General features: G+C 50.6%; 1 protein-coding gene across 44 annotated transcripts in view; it reads right to left on the reverse strand.

Moving 5' to 3' along the window:
- LOC105484109 (calcium voltage-gated channel subunit alpha1 C) overlaps positions 1-20363 on the reverse strand; it is a 649973-nt gene that overhangs the window by 583448 nt on the left and 46162 nt on the right. For 21 of the 44 annotated variants that reach the window (XM_071070623.1, XM_071070630.1, XM_071070633.1 and 18 more), the window contains exons 2-3: positions 4833-5163; positions 307-412 (exon numbers count right to left, since the gene is read on the reverse strand). In XM_071070623.1, coding sequence (XP_070926724.1) covers positions 307-412; positions 4833-5163 — 437 coding nt within the window. Of the gene's footprint in view, positions 1-306; positions 3319-4832; positions 5164-20363 lie in introns of those variants that run through there. The other 23 variants (XM_071070614.1, XM_011745416.3, XM_011745408.3 and 20 more) reach the window with 8 other exon arrangements.

The following is a 20363-nucleotide window of genomic DNA, read 5'->3' on the forward strand; positions in this document are numbered from 1 at the left end:
TTTGTAGCAGTCACGGGATTTACTGCTAAACATGCGCACACACACACACACACACACACACACACACACACACACACACAGAGCTCACCACCACCTAACCGGAATATTCTTTTGGAAAACAGGCGGGGATGAGACAGGTGCTGATTTGAATAAAGAGTAAAATAGCACGCGGGATGTGAGCTCTGCAGGCCTTCTGCACATGCCAAACACATGTCTCACTTCTCTCCCACATTTCACGAATCTATGTGATCTGAACGCAGTTCTCCATCGAGTGAAAAAGCAGAGACTTGAAGACGGTGGACTTACCAGGTTGGAATTAGTGGCGTTGGAATCATCTTCTGGAAAGGGAATATAGATCGCTAAGGCCACACAATTGGCAAAAATAGTCAGTAAAATAATTATTTCAAATGGTCTGAGAAAGGGAGTTAAGGAAGTTAATGCCACGGAAAGTACAAGTGAAACAAACATACATCTACGTATTTTTTCAAACGAATCAAAGATTCGTAAGAATTTTGTTTAAACAATGCATTCCAAGCCCCTTGTATTCTGAAAAGAAACATATGCCTTTTTAAGTACGGCTAGTGGGTCCCCGCCAACATTTTCCCTAATATGTCAAAAGCGGTGGAGGCCAGTCGCGTGCCAGAGTAAACACAGAGTTCTAAAAACTTTTCTCCCCTCCTTTTATTTATTTGGATTGCACTGGTCTCCATTCTTCCCCATGTGTGCCTGGGGTTGCCTCTAAAGAGCATGGCCTGTGCCAAGCACCCTGTTTCTTCACAGCTTACGCCGAGCTGCCTGTGGGCCCATGCCCACCTGGAACGGGGGATATGGGTGGAACGGGATTCTAAGACAGAGAGACTACCCCTGGGTTTCATTGACATTTGGAGATTTTATTTTTAATCTTTTAAACTAAAGTTAAGAGTGGTTTCCATTTCTTCTCTCATTCTCTGACAGGATCCGGAGATCTTGAAGACCCCCAAGGGCACGGCAGGGTGTCCGTCCTGAGTGAGTACAGGGAAGGAAGGCTGTCTCCTCTTTAAGGATGAGTCTCACAGACAGCATAGAAACCCCTTTGGTCTGCAGAGGTCCCGCTTCAGCAGGCAAAGCTTTAATTTCAAGGCCTCCTGATTTTTCCTTGCTGTGTGCTGGGCTCTAGCGGGACAGTCCGAGATTCCCTCACCAGGAGCAGTGCAGGCAGAGGTTCCCACGCCCTGACTTCATCATCACATTTTCAGGGAAGGATACACTCTCAAGAGAAAAATCAGCTAATGTGATAACACCCCTTCCAATGGGACCACCCCACACCCTCCATGGAAGGGCCCGTCTATGCTCTTCCAGCTCCACTCCCACCTACTCCGCTCCCATTGCCCAGTTTGCAGCCCAGTTCATGGAGTCTCACAGGAGGAGGAAGATAGAGAGGGGTGGAGATCCGGGGTGAGGGGACCACCATAATTCTCTCAGGGAAATCCATACTCACAAAGTTAGTGAATATTGAGGCAGAAAGAGACCTTAGAGATTATCTAGTCTGACCCTCTGAGGCCCAGAGAGCCTGAGAAACTTTCCCAAGGCCCCACAGCAGGTTAGTGACCAGCTGAGACTAGAGCCCAGATTTCCCGATCACCAAGTCCAGTGTTCACTCCCCTGCCACAGACGGCCTTCTGACGTGTTCACGGGCAACCCTGGGCCAGTGTCACAGAATTGCGAACTGGGAGGAACCCGGATGATTATCTTAGCACTGGCCTCCCTAGCCCTGTGGGTACTTGTGAGGATCCATTTTCCTGTAGAACATTTTCTGTGTCCACCTTGATATCAAAAAAGATGCCACACAGTGGCCCCATCAATCTCCCAACTTTGCAGGTGTGAAAAGTAAAGTGGCCAGTCCAAGACCCCGAGCTGGCACATAGCAGAACCTGGACCGGAACCCAGACCGACTGACTAAGCTTTTACATTCTGCTGTCCTTGTGCTGGATGAGGCACAAGTGGTGATGATGGGAGACAGACGCTAATGCTGGTACCGGTGACAGTAAGGACAGAAGCTGACCTCTGCCAAGAGCTTGCTCAGTGCCAGGCACATTCTTACGCCCCTATGGAAATGTCCTGTGTAGAATGTATGTTTGTGATCCCCACTTTCTAAACGAGAAAACTGAGGCACAGAAGGGTCAGATGTTAACTTGTGCCAGGTCACAGAGCAAGTAGTAGGATGGGATCCAAGCTCAGGCAGTCTCAGTGTTAAGGACTACTCTATACTGATCCACTCTAAAGTTACCTTGAAGGCTTCGTAGGCAGTTCTAGCCCTCCTGCCGCACCACCTCTTGCCTCCCAAACCTTTTCTCGCCTGCTTAGGAAAGTGACACTGAGCCCACAGGCTGGCCAATTTCATTCCCATCAGCTGGTGCCTGTGCTGTCCCCATCAGGACAAGGACGCAACAACCCAGCCAAGCCAGACCCGTGCACACACACCCAGAAAATGTCGCCTCACTGCCTCCACCACAGTGGGGGACAGCTGAGCTTGGGGTTTCTGGCACTATCAGTTCCCCTCCCCTCATTCAGACTATCCATCTCTCCATCCTTCACTTTATGCTAAAGGCACTGGGCTAATGCCAGAGAAGATCACGTGTAAAAACCAATCAGGCAGAGAAGAAAAGCCACTGGCTAAAAAGCAGAGAACCCAGGTAAGCCCTGGGAAGTGCTCTGTGTCACCTTTTGAGGCCCAGATGACTTTTTAAACTGCTTTTCCTTCCTAATGACAGTGTCAGATGCCACTTTTTCAAGAACTGGCTGGCTAGTACTCCAGGCTCTCTCCTTCCCTGTCCAGCCACTCTTCCCAAGCAATCTTGGAATGCCACCCACCTGGCACTGCTAAGGCTGGGCCCCCTTCCTCTCCTCCAGGTGGGAAGGCACATTCCCCCAGAGGAGTGGCCACAGCACCCAGGGAGTAGGTTTTAGGCCCAGATCCAGGTCCAGCATGTCCCAGTGCACCTGGACTGCAGCTCCCGAACATCCTCCCAAGTACCTAACTGGTTCTACCTAGTATCTACTAGTACCTGCCTAGTCCTACCTAGTACTATGGATGCATAGGGTGTGGGATATGCATGGACTTGGGGTTAGGGGAACCTGGATTTGAAACCCAGCTCTGTCAGTCGCCAGCTGCGTGATTTAGGGCAAGTCCTTTGGCTTCTCTGGGCCTTGCTGCCCTTCTGTCAGGGGTGCCTGACCTGCAGGGCCCTCAGTTTTCCCACTCCCTGACTCCACCATGAGCAGCTATGCAAGCAGTCCTATGGGGTTGACCAAGACCAAGCCTCCCACCCAGTCCCCTGGGGACTAAAACCAGGCCCGGCCACTCAGGCAGGCCAGTCAGGCAGCTGCAGCCACTTGTTTTAAAATGCATTTTCTTAAAATACTTTTAAGTTGAGGGGCTCATTTATTTATTATTATTAATTTATTTATTTGAGACAGAATTTCACTCTGATGCTCAGGCTGGAGTGCAGTGGCATGATCTCAGCTCACTGCAACCTCTTCATCCTGAGTTCAAGCAATTCTCTTGCCTCAGCCTCCCGAGTAGCTGGGATTACTGGCATGTGCCCTCATGCCTGGCTAATTTTTGTATTATTAGCAGAGACTAGGTTTCACCATGTTGGCCAGGCTGGTCTCGAACTCCTGACCTCAGGTGATCCACCTGCCTTGGCCCCTCAAAGTGGTGGGATTACAGGCGTGAGCCACAGCACCTGGCTTCAAACATTTATAGAACTAACATTTCTGTCTCAACAGAAACTTTCTTTTATCTCTGGGCTATCTTCTTCCAACCAGTACCTGAGACTTTTAAATCTTTCCATAGAAACTCATTGATGAAGCCTAATGCTCCCATCCTGGCCCTTGAGAGACACAGCAGTCCTGCCTGGATGAATTCTTACTAAGAAAATTCCCACAGTCAGTACCAGGGTTCTAGTCCCATCTGTTCCTGACCACAGGACCCCAGAGAGCCTCTCCTGGGGAGCTCGGTTTCATCACTGGTGGAAGTGGGGGTGGAACTTCACCGCTTAAAGTTCCTTTCCAATTGCTACAGCCCCAGGATCCTGATGAAGTAAGGTGCTTGGAACTCCCCAGTGAGAGCCCAGCCCTTCAAAGCCCGTCTCTGAGGGACCCACTCACCTGTTTCTATACAGACAAACAGAGCACTTCCAGACAGTGCTCTCAACTTCGTCTGCACATGAGAATTACCCAGAGAGTTTTCTGTTGTTTTTATGCCTACGTGGAACTGAGTGGTCTATAGTTTGTTAGAACTTTCCAGGAGACTCTAATATGCAGTCAAGGCTGAGGACCACTGCTTCGGGGCCCTTGAGCCAAGAGCCAGGGGTCCTGACCACCACGCTCTTGCATCTCCTGAGTCCCTTCACCCTAGAGAGAGGGAAGGCCATGAAACCATCCAGTGCCATGGCACAGACAGGAGAGAAGCGAATGAGGCAGCATGTAACTAACGACTGTTACCCCAAGGCATGAGTGGGCCCCTGGGCAAGCTCAGCTACAGGAGATGATATTTCATAACTTCTTAGGCTCATTTTCTCAAATGTTGCTTATTATATGGAAAAAAAAAAAACCAACCCAGGTAGCTCATTATACAAGCAGATTGCTGGGCCTTGTCCCCAGAGATTCTGATTCATCAAGTCTAGGGCAGGGCCCAGAACTCTGCATTTCATGGCACCCCAGTGATGCAGATGCAGTAGGCCCAAGGCCCCGCTTGTAGCCCAGCACCGCTGACACAGCCCGTGACCCAGAGAGCCTCGGAGGGCTGGCCCCAGGGTGCAGGTCCCAGGAGCATGCCCAGCCCAGTGAACAAAGGATATTTCCATTCGACAATGCTGATGCAGGCCCTCCGGATGGGGTTCTTCAGGGTCAGGCAGAGCAGGGCTCGGGGCGGGCGTGTGGCCGTGGTGCTGCCCTGCTTCTTGGGTTTCCCATATTGCTGCCGCTTCCGCTGCGTGGAGCTGACTGTGGAGATGGTCGCGTTGCCAGCGCTGCCCATCAGCTTCGCCTGCCGGGCTGCGTCGATGGCCGCCTGCCAGGACAGGGCGGCCCCCGGGGTGGGGATGTGCTCAGGGGCCAGTCCCGCGGCCGCATTGGCATTCATGTTGGCATGGGCGGGGCGTGGGCTCCCATAGTTGGAACCTGTGGCAAAAGAGAAAAGAACACAACAGTGACCAGACAGAAAACGGGAGCACTTCCGACACTCTCTGGACCCCAGATTCACAATTTTTTCAAAACCTTATTTCAAGCTATTGCAGGTGGTTAGGAGGTGGCACGTGGAAACATGAGTGTGAGATGCTGAGGGAAAGGGCCAGGATCCTTCCGGTCCCGGTTCAGCTGGGTGACCTTGGGCGCGTCACTCCGCTCTGGTCTCCTTGCCTCACCTTAGGTGGGCAACAGATGAGATCCGTGCATGACAGCACGTGTGGACCTCAGCAGAAACAGATAAAACACAACATATTACCTGCAAATTAAAATACGTATTTTAAGAACACATGCAAACAAAAGGATATTCATGAAATCGAATAGAATGACTGTTTAAGGACGGTGAGGAGGAAAATGAGAGTAAGATATGGGGGCAAGGAGGAAGCATAAATGAATGAGTGAGTGAATGTGAGAGGTCATCGCATGAATCAATGATGAAAAGGTACAATGAACTAGAGTATGATTCACTCAACTCTCTGCACCTGGGTTCCAATAAACAAAAATAAATATAATAAAGTGAGAAGGTTGCACTAGAGTAAGGTCACATCCAGCTACCTCAAAGTCATCTGGGCTTTAAGTGTTGGTTGACCAGAAGGGGCCAGGGGAGCTGTGATGGTTTTAAATCATGTCAACAAATCCCTTCACATCTGATATCCCTTCCACTGAGAAAGATCTAGGCCCTCCTCTTGAAATAAGGTCAGCCTTTGGTGACTGTTTTACCAATGAAGTACAGCAAAAGTGACACCATGTGACTTCCAAGGATAGGTTAAAAAAAAAAAGCCACATTGCACCCCCCTGACTGTCTCTGGATGGTCGACCTAGAGGAAGCCAGCCCCCACACAAGGTAGCCATTCAGCCCTGAGTGCCATGCTGTAAGGAAGCCCAGACTAGCCTCAACAGAGAGGCCATGTGGCAAGAGAAGAGTCCTGGCCAGCCCCCAGCCGCTCCAGTCACCATCTGACTGCCACCCCAGGAGAGACCCCAAGTCAGGACTGCCCCAAATCAGTTACTTTTTGAATTACTGACCCACACAAGAGCTTCTTGAATTCCTGACCCACAGAGACTGAGCAATAACAGGGTGTCTGCTGTTGTGAGCCACTTTGTTTTGGGGTGATTCATTAGACAGCATTTGCTATCTGGGAAAGGGAGCTGTGAGTGGCAGGGGTTGATGGGGTAGGGGAGAGGGACAATGTCAGGAAGGAAACCTGACTGGAACCAGTGCAACCCAGGGCTCCAACCTGCACAGGGACAGCTGCCCTGCTCTGGTATCTAGGCAACGAAGCCTCTGAGACTGTCCCTAAGACAGCACATACGCTTGGCAAACACTCTTTGGCCTGTTAGGCTGGACGCCTCGCTCTAGAATCTGTAAGGTTTGCCAAGCGATCAGCTCAGCCTGGCCCAAACCTGAATCTCCCAGAACACAGGTGTGACCTTGAGATGTGGTACCGCTAGTCAACTGGCCAGGTGCCGCGGGATCAAGAAAAGCCACAGAGAAGAGGGTGCTACTGTGGGCGGCGAGGTTGGCATCTGAGGCCACTTCAGCTGCCCGGGAGACTGTGGCCGGAGGAGCCAGACCAGTTGCACATCCACCTCCGAGGCCGCCCACAGTGACCTTCTGTGTTTCACGTGCACAAGGTCTTCCGGGGAAGCCGCTGGGTCCGAAGGTTGCTGGTTCAACCTGATTGATCCCCTCCCTCTCCTCACCTGTAACTAAGACACAGCTGAACACTTGGTGCCTCTCCCAGCCGCCTCCCCAACTCTTATCTTGGACTGATCCTTCTATGTTTGCCCTCCAAGGTAACTTTGCTCCCCATGTGACCTGCTTTCTAGAACCTATCACCGCCCCCTCCATCCCGTCCCCACAGGAACCTGTGAAGAGCACGCGACTCGGCTTAGCCATGTGAACATTTTCACCTAGAGAGAGTCTGCCCCAGAGGCAGAGCCCCAGCAACCTCACCAGATTCCTCATCCAGCCACACCTGAAGTTAGACCTTCCCTGAGCCACACGAAGGTGAGACAGGTGTGGCCTCTTGGGGCTGACCTCCATTAGGGCTGTACTGCAAGGCTGGCTGAGCCTCCCCCACCCACCGTGATGTTTAAGTGACTTAAATAACTTAGCCAAAGCTAATGTGAAACGGCTCTCTGTCCCTTGCAACCAAAAAACGACCTAATACGCTTGGTCGGTGCCCAAAGCTTGGACCTGGTGGTGCTGTCATTTCTGTTGGACTCCAGTCTATATCCTTTCCATCACACCAGTGACAGACAATAAGTTTCAACTTTTATGCCAATTGATTGACATCACTGTCCAAAATGCTATATACTTAAAGGACTCTGAGGATGAAAGATTAGTGTTGTCCACCACGGGCACAAAGGGCAGGGAATGGCATCACTCATGCCACATAGCTACCACCCCTGCATGATCGCAAGAAGACCCTTCAGGTCCTCTTGGAGACCAGCTGGTCAGCTGCCTCCTGTCCCACCACAGTTGCCACCTGCTCTACCTCCATCTGGCCCCTGTAGCATTACAGCCCCGCCTCTACCCCTCAAGGCCTGGGAAATTGCCTCTCTGCCATACCCAATTCATAGCCACATTCTCAATGTGACATCGACTCTCACCTTACCATATATATTCCCTTCACTTTCCTCCTGTTCTCTGTCCCAGGGATAAACTGCATTAACCAGAACATCAGGCTCAAGGAGGACGTGACACTCCCCACCAGGAGACGTCTCATCGCTCCCGTAACTCGTCCCTGTCCTCCCTGCACTCGCTGTGTAGATCCCAAGCCTAAAGTGAGGAAGACCCCAGTAAAGCTGGGACCTTAACCTTTCTCAGAAGATCCAGCAGGAAAAGATATAAAGAGTGCATTTGAATTAATAAAGGCACCCAAAGCACGAGAACTGCTTGAACACCCAGCAAGCATGCATGTCTCCATTTAACACATAAGAAGACAAAGGAGTGTCTGACTCACTAAAGGTCACAGAATGGGCGACAGAGGGTTGCTACAGCAGGCACAGGGCTCACAGTGAGCTGCTAGACTCTACTCCTGCCTCCTCAGCCCTCTCTCACACACTCCACATGCACGCACACACGTGCTCGTGTACATGGTGACAGACAAGGTGCACACCTCCTCCTGGGCTTCTCCAGGCCTCGAGATACAAGGGGCTGGATTTCTGACCCCAAGAACATTCCTTCTGTTTACTATGATCTCCACGTGACAGCATCCACTACGCCACCTGCCCCCGCAGTAACCTTGGGGCGCCTCTTAGGCAAAAGTGGAAAGCGCCTCTGTTTCCATCTGCTGCACTGGAGCCACGGAGCTCCTGCCTCTTTGGCTTGCCAGGGAAGGCTGGAACTCTAATTTTGCTCCATTCAATCTGTGGTATATAATTTTTTTCTTCCTAGACTCTCTGTTTGGCACTGACAAAATTTAATAGACTATTTTAGTTCCTAGACTAACTTCTCCTTTTCCCTCAGATACATAGAAGCTGCCCTGTCCCCAACTGCTGGCATTCCCAGACCCCAAGTCACTCATCGTAAGCCCTCCTCAGCTCACGCCTCCCCTGAGATGGCAGTACCCAGACCTTAATCTTTGTACTCACCCCCACGCATTGCCCTTCATCTCCCCCTCTCATACAGGCTACCAGTCCCAAGAGTCCCAGGAGTTTGGGGACAACACTTGGAAAGAGGGCAGGAAGCCCCAGCCTGAGAACACATGCACCACCCAGAGAAGCTGCGTGAGGGGCACCTCCCTGCACCCGGGCACGAGGTAGAAGCTTCCAAGATGGCAGCTGGCTGCGCGGAGCCCCGGGGCAGCTCTGAAAACCACATCCTGGTGAGCTGCCTTCTGAGCCCTCCCAAAACTCCATGGGGGACCTTATTTATATTGTAAACCATTCCCAGAGCGCAAGACCTCTCCGGTGCACACCATCTGGAGAAAGCACATAGGAACCAGCCCATGGGGAAAAATGGAATGTCAACCTCTCCCTAGCCAGAGGCCACGAAAACAGCCTACACTATTTTGGTCCTGGCAGCTCTGAGCATTGCTGCGGTCCTATGACATGACGAGGGCCCTGCACAGGAACGCAGAACCACACGCAGGTGACACAGGTATGGCCTCTCGGGACTGGCCACCTCTGGGCCCGGGCCTCCCTTCTCCAAGTAATTTTCCCCACGCACTGTGGTAGATCCCCACCCTGACTTGAGACATACGGACCTATAGCAACACGGTCTAATACAATGTTTACAGTCATGGAAATGTTCTATCATCCTAGGCTGTCTGATACCCTAGCCAGCAGTCATATGTGGCTCCTGAGCACTTGAAATGCTCTATGAGTATCTCCGGGTCACCCACAACAGGGTGGCACAACTACCCAAGGCTCCCAGGAGTGGAAAATCCCCATCTCTGACTCGACGTTTTGAATCCAGAGTGGTGCCATGAAGGTAGGGCAGGCAGCATTGTGTCCCTGATGGCTTTTGTTAGCACGAAATCACCACCCAATGCAAAGAGATCAATTTTCAAATTAGAAAGCTGATTCAAAGCTCAGGCTCCTGGCTGCCAGCTGAAAGGATGCCACCATTTAAGTCTGCTCTGGCTGTGCCTGACTGGGCTATTTCCACCGATGCTCCTACCCCTGAACAAGGCCCCAAGCAGCTGTCTGGAAGATCAGGCCACACACCAATAGGTAGGTGCCCCCCAGCAGTGACCTAATCCCCAGACATAAGAAAATGCCTCCCACCTGTCAGATGGCCCAGCTCCCCTGAAGACAGCCTCTGCATCCTCCTCCTGCACCCAGGTGCTGCTGCTGGGGACCAGGAGGAAGGCAGGACCCCTGCACGGTCTGGCCAGCCTCGTGTCATTCCGCTCTGCAAGGGTCCGAGTGAGGAGTCCAAGTTAGGAGTCAGCGGCATGTGCTTCCTGGGTGTCCCCTGTGAGTGAGGGGCCTGGTGCTGGGGACTTGGACAGTGTTCAGTGATGAAACAATTGTTTTTTTTTTTTTTCTTTAATCCATCTCTGTTTCTGCACCTGATTTGGGGCCGTATCCCAGAAAATGCTCAACACAGTTTGCTAACGACTGTAATCATACTGTTGTCATGATACAGATAAAGGTGGACTACAGGGACGCTGTAGAAAGAACACTGCTTGAGTCAGTCCATCCATCTCTAAAGAAGGCGCTTATTCTCAAGCCACGTGCTCTTCTACTGACTTCTTGGATGTAACCATGGGGAAGAAGTTCTGAGGAAAGGGGCGGTGAGGAAGATGTCCATCCTCGTCCAGGCCACTACCTATTTCTTGCCCAGAAGTACTGCAGTAGCCCCTGCCATTTCCCTCACTCCACTCTCGGCCATCCCCAAGCCAATCTCCATGCAGCAGCCAAAGTCACCTTTTAGAAACAGAACTTGTAAACTGGGCCCTGTCATTCCCCTAGTTAGATCCCTTCAGAATCCAAACTCCTTGTGACAGTTTACAACACCTGCACAGACTGGCCCTGGCCCACTTCTCTGAGTTCACCTCACTCCCCTCTGGGCCTGGTCCAACGCACTCCTGACACAGTGGCTCATTTCATGCTTCAGATATGCTCAGTTCTTGCCTGCCGCAGTGCCTTTGCACATACTTAGGATGTCCTCCATGTTCTTCCCTCTGCCCTTTGCTAGGCAATCCCTTCTCACATTTCAGGTCTGGGCTCAGGTGATCCCTTCTTCAAGCCTCTACTCCAAAGAAGCAGAACTCAAACAGCTGCCAGTGTTCTCCCCACTTCCCTGCCTCCATGCCACCCTTAAATAAACATGCCCAACAGCCCTGGCATTGGAAAGGGACCCCCCAGTCAGCTGTGTGTAGGAAAAGGTCTGGGGCGACCAGCCTGCTTCAGCAGCAGTCCCCCTGCTTGGCCTTGGTGCCTTCTGTGAGCACAAAGGCAGGTCACTCCTCCACCTCCGCAGACACAGACACCCAGACTGATTCAGAGGGCGAGCAGCCACCGCTCACACCCAGAAAGGGAAGAACTGCCAATGAATTTCTCGTGAAGTCCTGACCACCAAGCAATCTCTGCACGGCAAAGGAAATGCCTTCTCTCAGGCCAACACGTCACCTAGAAGCCCACTTGGCTCTCGCCGTCTGTCGTCTTGCTGTAGTGACAAGGGGCCTACATTCCCTTTAAGAGCACAGCAGACAACCTGGAACAGAAACCGGACTTTCTCTGCCCACTAAAGGCCCAGTGACTACAAAGCTGGGCCATTAATCTTCCCTATCTATTGCAGTACAAAGATAGCCGGAGGACGTGAACAGAGAGGACACCGTCTCTTGGTCTCAGACGATAAGCCGAGGCCCAGCTTTATAATTGTCATCTGAAGCCCAGTGGCACGCCTCTCTGGAAGGATGGCGTGTGCTGGGCACCACGTGGTGGCTGAGAGGCTGGTAAACTTGGCGGTCTCACCCTCCTCCTACTGTGCCCGCTGGACCGCAGGGGCTAGAGGGCTAAACACAACGGCTCCCAACCTCCCTTGGAGCGAGAAATCCCGACACGACGTTCGCCAATCAAGAACTGAATCAAAACTAAGTCAGGTGGGGGAGGCGTCTATCTTGCAGGGAACAAGCTGGCAGGGCCACGCCAGTGGCTTCCTGATTCCTGGATCATTCATAAGGTGGTGTGATCCCAGAGCCAGCCCTTGGCACAGTGGCTTCCAGGTCCCCCAGCCTCATAATTGTACCTGAGCTGCAGTTTCCTTGGCGGGCCTGTTGTGCAGCGTCGTTTTGGGAATCGTTCCCACAGACCCAGCCTAAAGCCTGCTCTTGAAGCACTTCCAATTATTGTATAAACCCCTACATTCCTGTACTGAGTGTCTTTCCTCCAAAAATGGCTGCAGAAGTTTCTGTGACAGACCTGAACCCTGACTGAGATATATAGACCCGTCTACAGCAACGCTGTCCAATACAATGTTTACAGTGATGGAAACGCTCTATCATCCCAGGCCTGGATTACAGAGCCCTAGCCACCGGCCACACGCAGCTCCTGAGCACCTGAACTGCCGCTAGCACATCTGGCAAAATGCATTTTGAATTTTACTTAATTTTCAATTACTGTACATTTAGAAAGTCACATGTGGCTAGAGGCTCCCACACTGGGCAACACAGGTTGTGCTGTATCAAGAGGAAGTCCCTGTGGGAAGAGCCTGGTGACGAAGAAGTGTGAGAGGAAGGAAGATGACGAGCAGAGCACTGGATTCGAAATTGTGGGAAAACTTTTTAAAAAGGCAATCGAGAATGAATTCAGATGTTGATGGGTGGGTGGATTTTCTGATCAGGAATTAACCACCCTATGCAAAAAGACATATTTTCAAAGCATAAGAGATTCTAAGATCCAACAAACAATGTAGAAACCAAAAGTCCTTTTTCAGTAGCTAATACTCTCATGACATAAATGAGAGATGACTTTCTTCTCAATGGGCAAATGGGGAAGCTGGCATTCCCCTCCAGCCTAAGCAAGAGAAATCCTCAGGACACCCCAGCTGAGGTGGAAACCCGCTCCGGGGTGAGCGCCCAGTGGTTTCAGGACGCCCAGCTGAGGTGAAAACCCGCTCCCCAGTGGCTTCAGGACGCCCAGCTGAGGTGGAAACCCGCTCCGGGGTGGGTGCCCCGTGGCTTCAGGACGCCCAGCTGAGGTGGAAACCCGCTCCGGGGTGGGCGCCCCGTGGCTTCAGGACGCCCAGCTGAGGTGGAAACCCGCTCCGGGGTGGGTGCCCCGTGGCTTCAGGACGCCCAGCTGAGGTGGAAACCCGCTCCGGGGTGGGCGCCCCGTGGCTTCAGGACACCCAGCTGAGGTGGAAACCCGCTCCGGGGTGGGCGCCCCGTGGCTTCAGGACACCCAGCTGAGGTGGAAACCCGCTCCAGGGTGGGCGCCCAGTGGCTTCAGGACGCCCAGCTGAGGTGGAAACCCTCTCCGGGGTGGGCGCCCAGTGGCTTCAGGACACCCAGCTGAGGTGGAAACCCGCTCCGGGGTGGGCGCCCCGTGGCTTCAGGACACCCAGCTGAGGTGGAAACCCGCTCCAGGGTGGGCGCCCAGTGGTTTCAGGACGCCCAGCTGAGGTGGAAACCCTCTCCGGGGTGGGCGCCCAGTGGCTTCAGGACGCCCAGCTGAGGTGGAAACCCGCTCCGGGGTGGGCGCCCAGTGGCTTCAGGACGCCCAGCTGAGGTGGAAACCCGCTCCGGGGTGGGCGCCCAGTGGCTTCAGGACGCCCAGCTGAGGTGGAAACCCGCTCCAGGGTGGGCGCCCAGTGGTTTCAGGACACCCAGCTGAGGTGGAAACCCGCTCCAGGGTGGGCGCCCAGTGGTTTCCCGATGCACCCGCCGCCGAGACGCATCTGACTGCGCTTCCTCCTACCTGAACTATTTTCACACCATCTCCAGCAGCGTTCTGTCACTCTGCCCGCCTTCCTTTCCCCCGCCCTGCTACAGACACAGTTCATGAGAGGTGGGGTGCCCAGAACAGGCCCCATGACCACAGCAGTCAACTGTACTGCAAAACTAGGAGACTGTGAGGGCGCCAGGACATCCGCGGCTCTCTCCCCAGCCCAACTGACCAGTACTCCCTCAAATACAATTCCCACCTGCCTCTGATGACTGCATGAAGGCAGAAGGCAAAGAGCCTGGAGCACTTCAGAGGCCCAAGCCAATGGGAAAAGCGGAAAAGCTACAGCATTCACACCTGCTAGTGATCCAGCAAACCACACCTGCTCTCTGTTCTTTACAGGGCAGCTGGCCGAAAGAAGGTAAAGAAAGGAAAACGAAGCCTCGTAAGGAACCCCCAGAAGCAAATCACCTGCGATGATCTCAAGGCCAACACCGCTTTGGCGAGAGGACCCTGATATAACACCCTTGGCACTCAAGGGCTCTCATATTGACATCAGAGACCAGAAGGAAGAAAACAAACTGAGAGACACACAGCTAAGCCATGGCCTTCAACTAAAGATGACAAATTGCCACAATTTTTGCCATAATAACCAAATGCCTCTTCCACTTATTTCCAAGCATGGAGAGGAGGGAAGTCACGACCTCTTTCTACTTGAACTAAAGCAGCCATCACCACCTGGTGATAGCAAACCTAAATTACAGGCCCTAGTTGAGGGTTAATTCACATCTATTGAAAATCAGCATTTCAACTCTTTTAGTGTGGTAGGAGAGATTACTGAATGGGCAAAAGCTGGAAGCATTCCCTTTGAAAACCAGCACAAGACAAGGATGCCCTCTCTCACCACTCCTATGCAACATAGTATTGGAAGTTCTGGCCAGGGCAATCAGGCAAGAGAAGGAAATAAAGGGTATTCACATAGAAACAGAGGAAATCAAATTGTCTCTGTTTGCAGATGACATGATTGTATATTTAGAAAACCCCATTGTCTCAGCCCAAAATCTCCTTAAGCTGATAAGCGACTTCAGCAAAGTCTCAGGATACAATATCAGTGTGCAAAAATCACAACCATTCCTATACACCAATAATAGACAAACAGAGAGCCAAATCATGTGTGAACTCCCATTCACAATTGCAAACAGAATAAAATACCTAGGAGTACAACTTACAAGGGATGTGAAGGACCTCTTCAAGGAGACCTACAAATCACTGCTCAAGGAAATAAGAGAGGACACAAACAAATGGAAAAACATTCCATACTCATGGATAGGAAGAATCAATATCAAAATCGCCATACTGCCCAAAGTAATTTATAGATATAATGCTATCCCGATCAAGCTACCATTGACTTTCCTCACAGAATTGGAAAAAAACTACTTTAAATTTCATATGGAACCAAAAAAGAGCCCGTATAGCCAAGACAATCCTAAGTAGAAAGAAGAAGCCTGGAGCCATCATGCTACCTGACTTCAAACTATACTACAAGGCTACAGTAACCAAAACAGCATGGTACTGGTACCAAAACAGAACAGAGGCCTCAGAAATAATGCCACACATCCACAACCCTCAGATCTTTGACAAACCTGACAAAAACAAGCAATGGGGAAAGGATTCCCTATTTAATAAATGGTGTTGGGAAAACTGGCTAGCCATATGTGGAAAGCTGAAACTGGATCCCTTCCTTACACTTTATACAAAGATTAACTCAAGATGGATTAAAGACTTAAACGTAAGACCTAAAACCATAAAAACCCTAGAAGAAAATTTAGGCAATACTATTCAGGACATTAGCATTGGCAAAGACTTCATGACTAAAACACCAAAACCAATGGCAACAAAAGCCAAAATAGACAAATGGGATCTGATTAAACTAAAGAGCTTCTGCATAGCAAAAAAAATTATCATCAGAGTGAACAGGCAACCTAAAGAATGGAAGAAAATTTTTGCAATCTACCCATCTGACAAAGGGCTAATATCCAGAATCTACAAAGAACTTGAACAGATTTACAAGAAAAAAACAAATAACTCCATCAAAAAGTGGGCAAAGGATATGAACAGACACTTCTCAAAAGAAGACATTTATGCACCAACTATAAAAAAAAAAAAGGCTCATCATCACCGGTCATTAGAGAAATGCAAATCAAAACCACAATGAGATACCATCTCATGCCAGTTAGAATGGTGATCATTAAAAACTCAGGAAACAACAGATGCTGGAGAGGATGTGGAGAAATAGGAACACTTTTACACTGTTGGTGAGAGTGTAAATTAGTTCAACCATTGTGGAAGACAGTGTGGCGATTCCTCAAGGAACTAGAACTAGAAATACCATTTGACCCAGCAATCCTATTACTAGGTATATAGCCAAAGGATTATAAATCATTCTACTATAAACACACATGCACACGTATGTTTACTGGGGTGCCATTCACAATAGCAAAGACTTGGAACCAACCCAAATGCCCATAAAGACAGACTGGATAAAGAAAATGTGGCACATATACACCATGGAATACTATGCAGCCATAAAAAAGGAAGAGATCATGTCCTTTGCAGGGACATGGATGATGCTGGAAACCATCATTCTCAGCAAACTATCGCAAGAACAGAAAACCAAACACCGCATGTTCTCACTCGTAAGTGAGAGCTGAACGATGAGAACACATGGACACAAGGAGGAGAACATCACACACCGGGGCCTGTTGGGGAGTGGGGGCTAGGGGAGGGATAGCATTAGGAGAAATACCTAAAGTAGATGACGGGTTGATGGGTGCTGCAAACTACCATGGCATGTCTATACCTATGTTACAAACATGCACATTCTGCACATGTACCCCAGAACTTAAGTATAATAAAAAATAAAAAGAAAACATAATCTGCCTGCCTGAAGACAGAGAGCCCTCCACAAAAAGGAGAAATCCTTCAGGTTGCTGATGTCTGGGGAGCAGGGATGGGGTGCAGACAGTGGGGAAGAATGCCCCAGCAGCCAGGCATCACACTGAGGGAACCCAGCCACTGGCTCAGCCTTTCCTTTGGCTGCTGAATGCCTGAGATGAGTTCAACTCTAATATTTGGGTCCTTCTCTTATTTCCCCAGCAACTCACAAGCTCCTTGAGAACAGGAAACAGCGTTGTGGCCTCAAATCCTAGTACAGTGTTGCCAGGAGGCAGTCAAAACACATTGGCCGCATGGAAGCTCCTTTACAGAACTTTCATTTGGCCTTCAAAGGTTTCTGTGCAGAAGTATATGGGGAAGATGCTCTTCCATTATTTTAAATCAGTATGTTTGCCATATGTTCAATGTATCTATTATCATTGGTTAAATGAATATGTGTTCCTTGTTCCCAACAGGAGGGAAGTCCCAGGAAGCCTGAGCCTTCGTCTGTTTTGTACCACCGTATTCGCAGAGCCCAGGGCAGCCCGAGTGTGGTACATGCACCGTACCAACGTGCTGAATGAAAGGATGACTCAACACGTATCTGTCCCAAGGCTTTTTTCCCCATAATAGTAATTACTTGGGCTTCGGTCCCATGATGCAGGGGTTCTGTTGCTCTGGCCCACTTTATTGGTAGGAGGGCAGAGGCAGAGGGTGAGGACAGCTTTCCCGGGCACCAGAACTAGAACACAGGAGGCAGCGACCTCGCGAGGGCAGTTTTTAGTATTCTCGGTGGCCCCAGCCTCCTTCTGCCACCATCCAAGAGAATGGCTCCCTCAGCTAACGCTCACTCACCCTGCGTATTCACTGTCACCCCCCAAACTGGGCGGGCACCCTCGGGAACCGGTAGGAACTGCTCGCACTCCACCTCGTGCCTCTGAACACCCAGCCTCGTGGGTCACGGGACTCAGTGGGATGGCACAGTGGTCCCCGCAGCAGAAGCTGTCCCTGCTCCTGAGGCTCGGAGCTCACGGACCCACAGACCTGACCCTCAGGGAGGTGCAGCGTGCCCTTCCGTTCTCCACTGTGAGGACGATGAAGCTGTAGCTCCCACAGCCCCACCTGGGAGGGGGAGGCTGAGCCCCCGACCCCTCCCAGAGCCTCCTGCACTTTCCCCGGGGGAAGCATGGTCTGTTCCCCCCATCAGGACAGCAGTTCAGCACTCTGGCGGGAGTCGTTAAGAAATTCCAACATGCGCTACCCTTCTCAGAAGCTCCCCTGAAATCAGTAATCCAAGACTCTGGCAACGCTCTGCGCCCGGGTACTCGTGACGGTGTGAACGATACCAGTACCAAACTGGAGATAATCAAGAAGCCCAGCACCGGAGAACTGGTGAGATAAATCAGTGCACATCCACTGACAGAATTTTAGGAAGCCATGAAAACTACATTTTGAAAAATATGAAAGAATATAGAAATTGTCTCCACAGTATCATATTAAGCAAAAACAGGGTCCACAAAAGTATATACAATGGGACCGCAATTTTTTTTCTTTTTTTTTTGAGATGGAGTCTCGCTCTGTCTCCCAAGCTGGAGTGCAGTGGCGCAATCTTGGCTCACCGCATCTTCTGCCTCCCGGGTTCAAGCAATTCTCCTTCCTCAGCCTCCCAAGTAGCTGGGATTACAGGCTGGGATTACGTGCCACCACACCCAGCTAATTTTTGTATTTTTACTAGAGATGGGATTTTGCCATGTTGGCCAGGCTGGTCTCGAAGTCCTGACCTCAGGTGATCCACTCACCTCAGCCTCCAAAAGTGCTGGGATTACAGGTGTGAGCCGCCGCACCCTGCCCCCATCCAATTTTATGTTTGTTTTCACAGAAGAAAGACTAGAAGGAAACACTAGTGTTATTTTTAAGTGTAGGGTAATATACACGTGCTGAGAGGCGGTACAGCCTAGCACTCAGGAGCACGGACCTGGAAACCAGGCAGAATGGATCCAAATTTGAGCTCTGTCGGTTGCTAGCTGTGAGACTTGAAAAGGCACACAGCCTCTCTGTGCCTCAGCTTCCTCACTCATAAAAAGCAGATAATGACACTGCTTATCTCATAGCACTGTGTGACAATCAAATGAGTTAATGAACATAAAACTCTCGAGACAGAGCTGCAGGGAGCTGCTTGTGTTTCCAGTGTGGTGCTGGGGCGAGGGGGAAATGGCCTCAGGCAGGTTGGGAGGCAGGCAGCCTGTTTGCGCCCTTCCAGTGTGGGACTGTCAGTGGCTGGGCAAGAATCTGGCACTGGCGTGGCCACAGTAAGAGAAAACATAATACACAATAAATAGTACTAGTATTTTTGTGATTAATTGTCCAAAATTCTGTGCAATAAGTAATTATTTGGTAATCAGAAAGAAAACCCAGTTACAGTTTGGTTTGGTTGCTTAAGTACACTTCCAATATGACTGTGGCCACCCCAGTGCCAGATGCCTGCCTCTGGAAGGGGGCAGACAGGCCGCCCGCCTCGCAACCTGCCTGAGGCCACCTCCTCCTGACCCCCAGCACTGCTGGGACACACGGGCAGCTCCCTGCAGCCGCAGAGAAAGAAGCGAGAAGTCCCAGGAGAACTCGGCGCACCTCTCAGCAGCCCTCTCGACTTCAGCCTAAGCTCCGGACAGAGGGCCACCTGCACTCCTGGGTTTCCAGCCGTGGCTCTCTGCAGACACAAGGATCTAGGTTTAGGGTAGAGTAAGACGGTTGGTTTGAAAATTAGCTGAGAAACATGGGCAAGATCCTTTCCTTTTTCTCTTCATCTTTTCCTTTTTCTTTTCGTCTTATGGAAAAACCACTCCGTTTCCTATCTGTTCGGCTCCGTGAAGCACAAGCAGGGCTAGGCGCCCGGAGTGAGCGGCCGCGAGACTAAGCCCCGGGCCAGGGTGCACCACGCACATAACCTCAGAGCCAGGAGCCAGGGAGGGAGGGCTTCCCCAGCCATACAGCCTCGCGGCTTCAGCACGCAGGCCCTAGCTCTGAGGTCACCCCTCACACCCTGAGCAGTGGTAGCAGTGCCACCGGTGCCAAGTGACACATGCGCTCCACGCCTCAGTTTCCCCATCTGTAAAACTGAGATGATACCACATCCCTCACAGAACAATGGTGAAGACTACGAGGGATGATGTCTATGAAAGTACTGCCTGAATATGAAGAATTATTTAGTCAAAATCACTCCACAGATAAAGCCTCCGGGCACCCAAGAAGAACCTCATTTCAATGAAGTAAAATAAAACATGAAAGCCAGGTTTTTAAAACTCTTTTTCCCAGAAGCACATTTTCCATGTTAAGCAACCAACTCTTAAAAATAATTGCTATATCCCAAACACAGATATTAATGGATCTCTCCAGATAATTCAGAACACAGAATTCCAGAGATCCTTGAAAATGGTGCTCATTTCCCAAGGATCCTCTGTTACTAAAAGGCCCTGAAATTCTTCCATTGTCCGGGGATCGCACTGTATGGGGAAGGTGGGTCACCTGCATATGTACACACTAAACACATTACACACACAAATGTACCCACACACAGCCTATTTGTGCCATTCCTGAAGTCTCTAATTCTCACTAAGGCACGACAAAAGAAACAGCACCAGCTTATTTCTACATACTCACAGGCCGTTTAATAATGATGCTTTGTATAAAACATAATGCTTCCTTCATTTAGAAAAGTCAAAGCCATTTATCTGATCCCCACAAAACCCCACCAGACAGCAGGCAGACAAGAAGGTAGAAGGCAATGAAAAAATATGCAAGTCTTCCCTGAGGCTGTCATTCCTTGGTAAATATTGAACTTCATAGAGATATGAAGTTATCTT

This window comes from Macaca nemestrina, chromosome 10 (genome assembly GCF_043159975.1).
Source record: "Macaca nemestrina isolate mMacNem1 chromosome 10, mMacNem.hap1, whole genome shotgun sequence".
NCBI classification, from domain to species: Eukaryota; Metazoa; Chordata; class Mammalia; order Primates; family Cercopithecidae; genus Macaca; species Macaca nemestrina.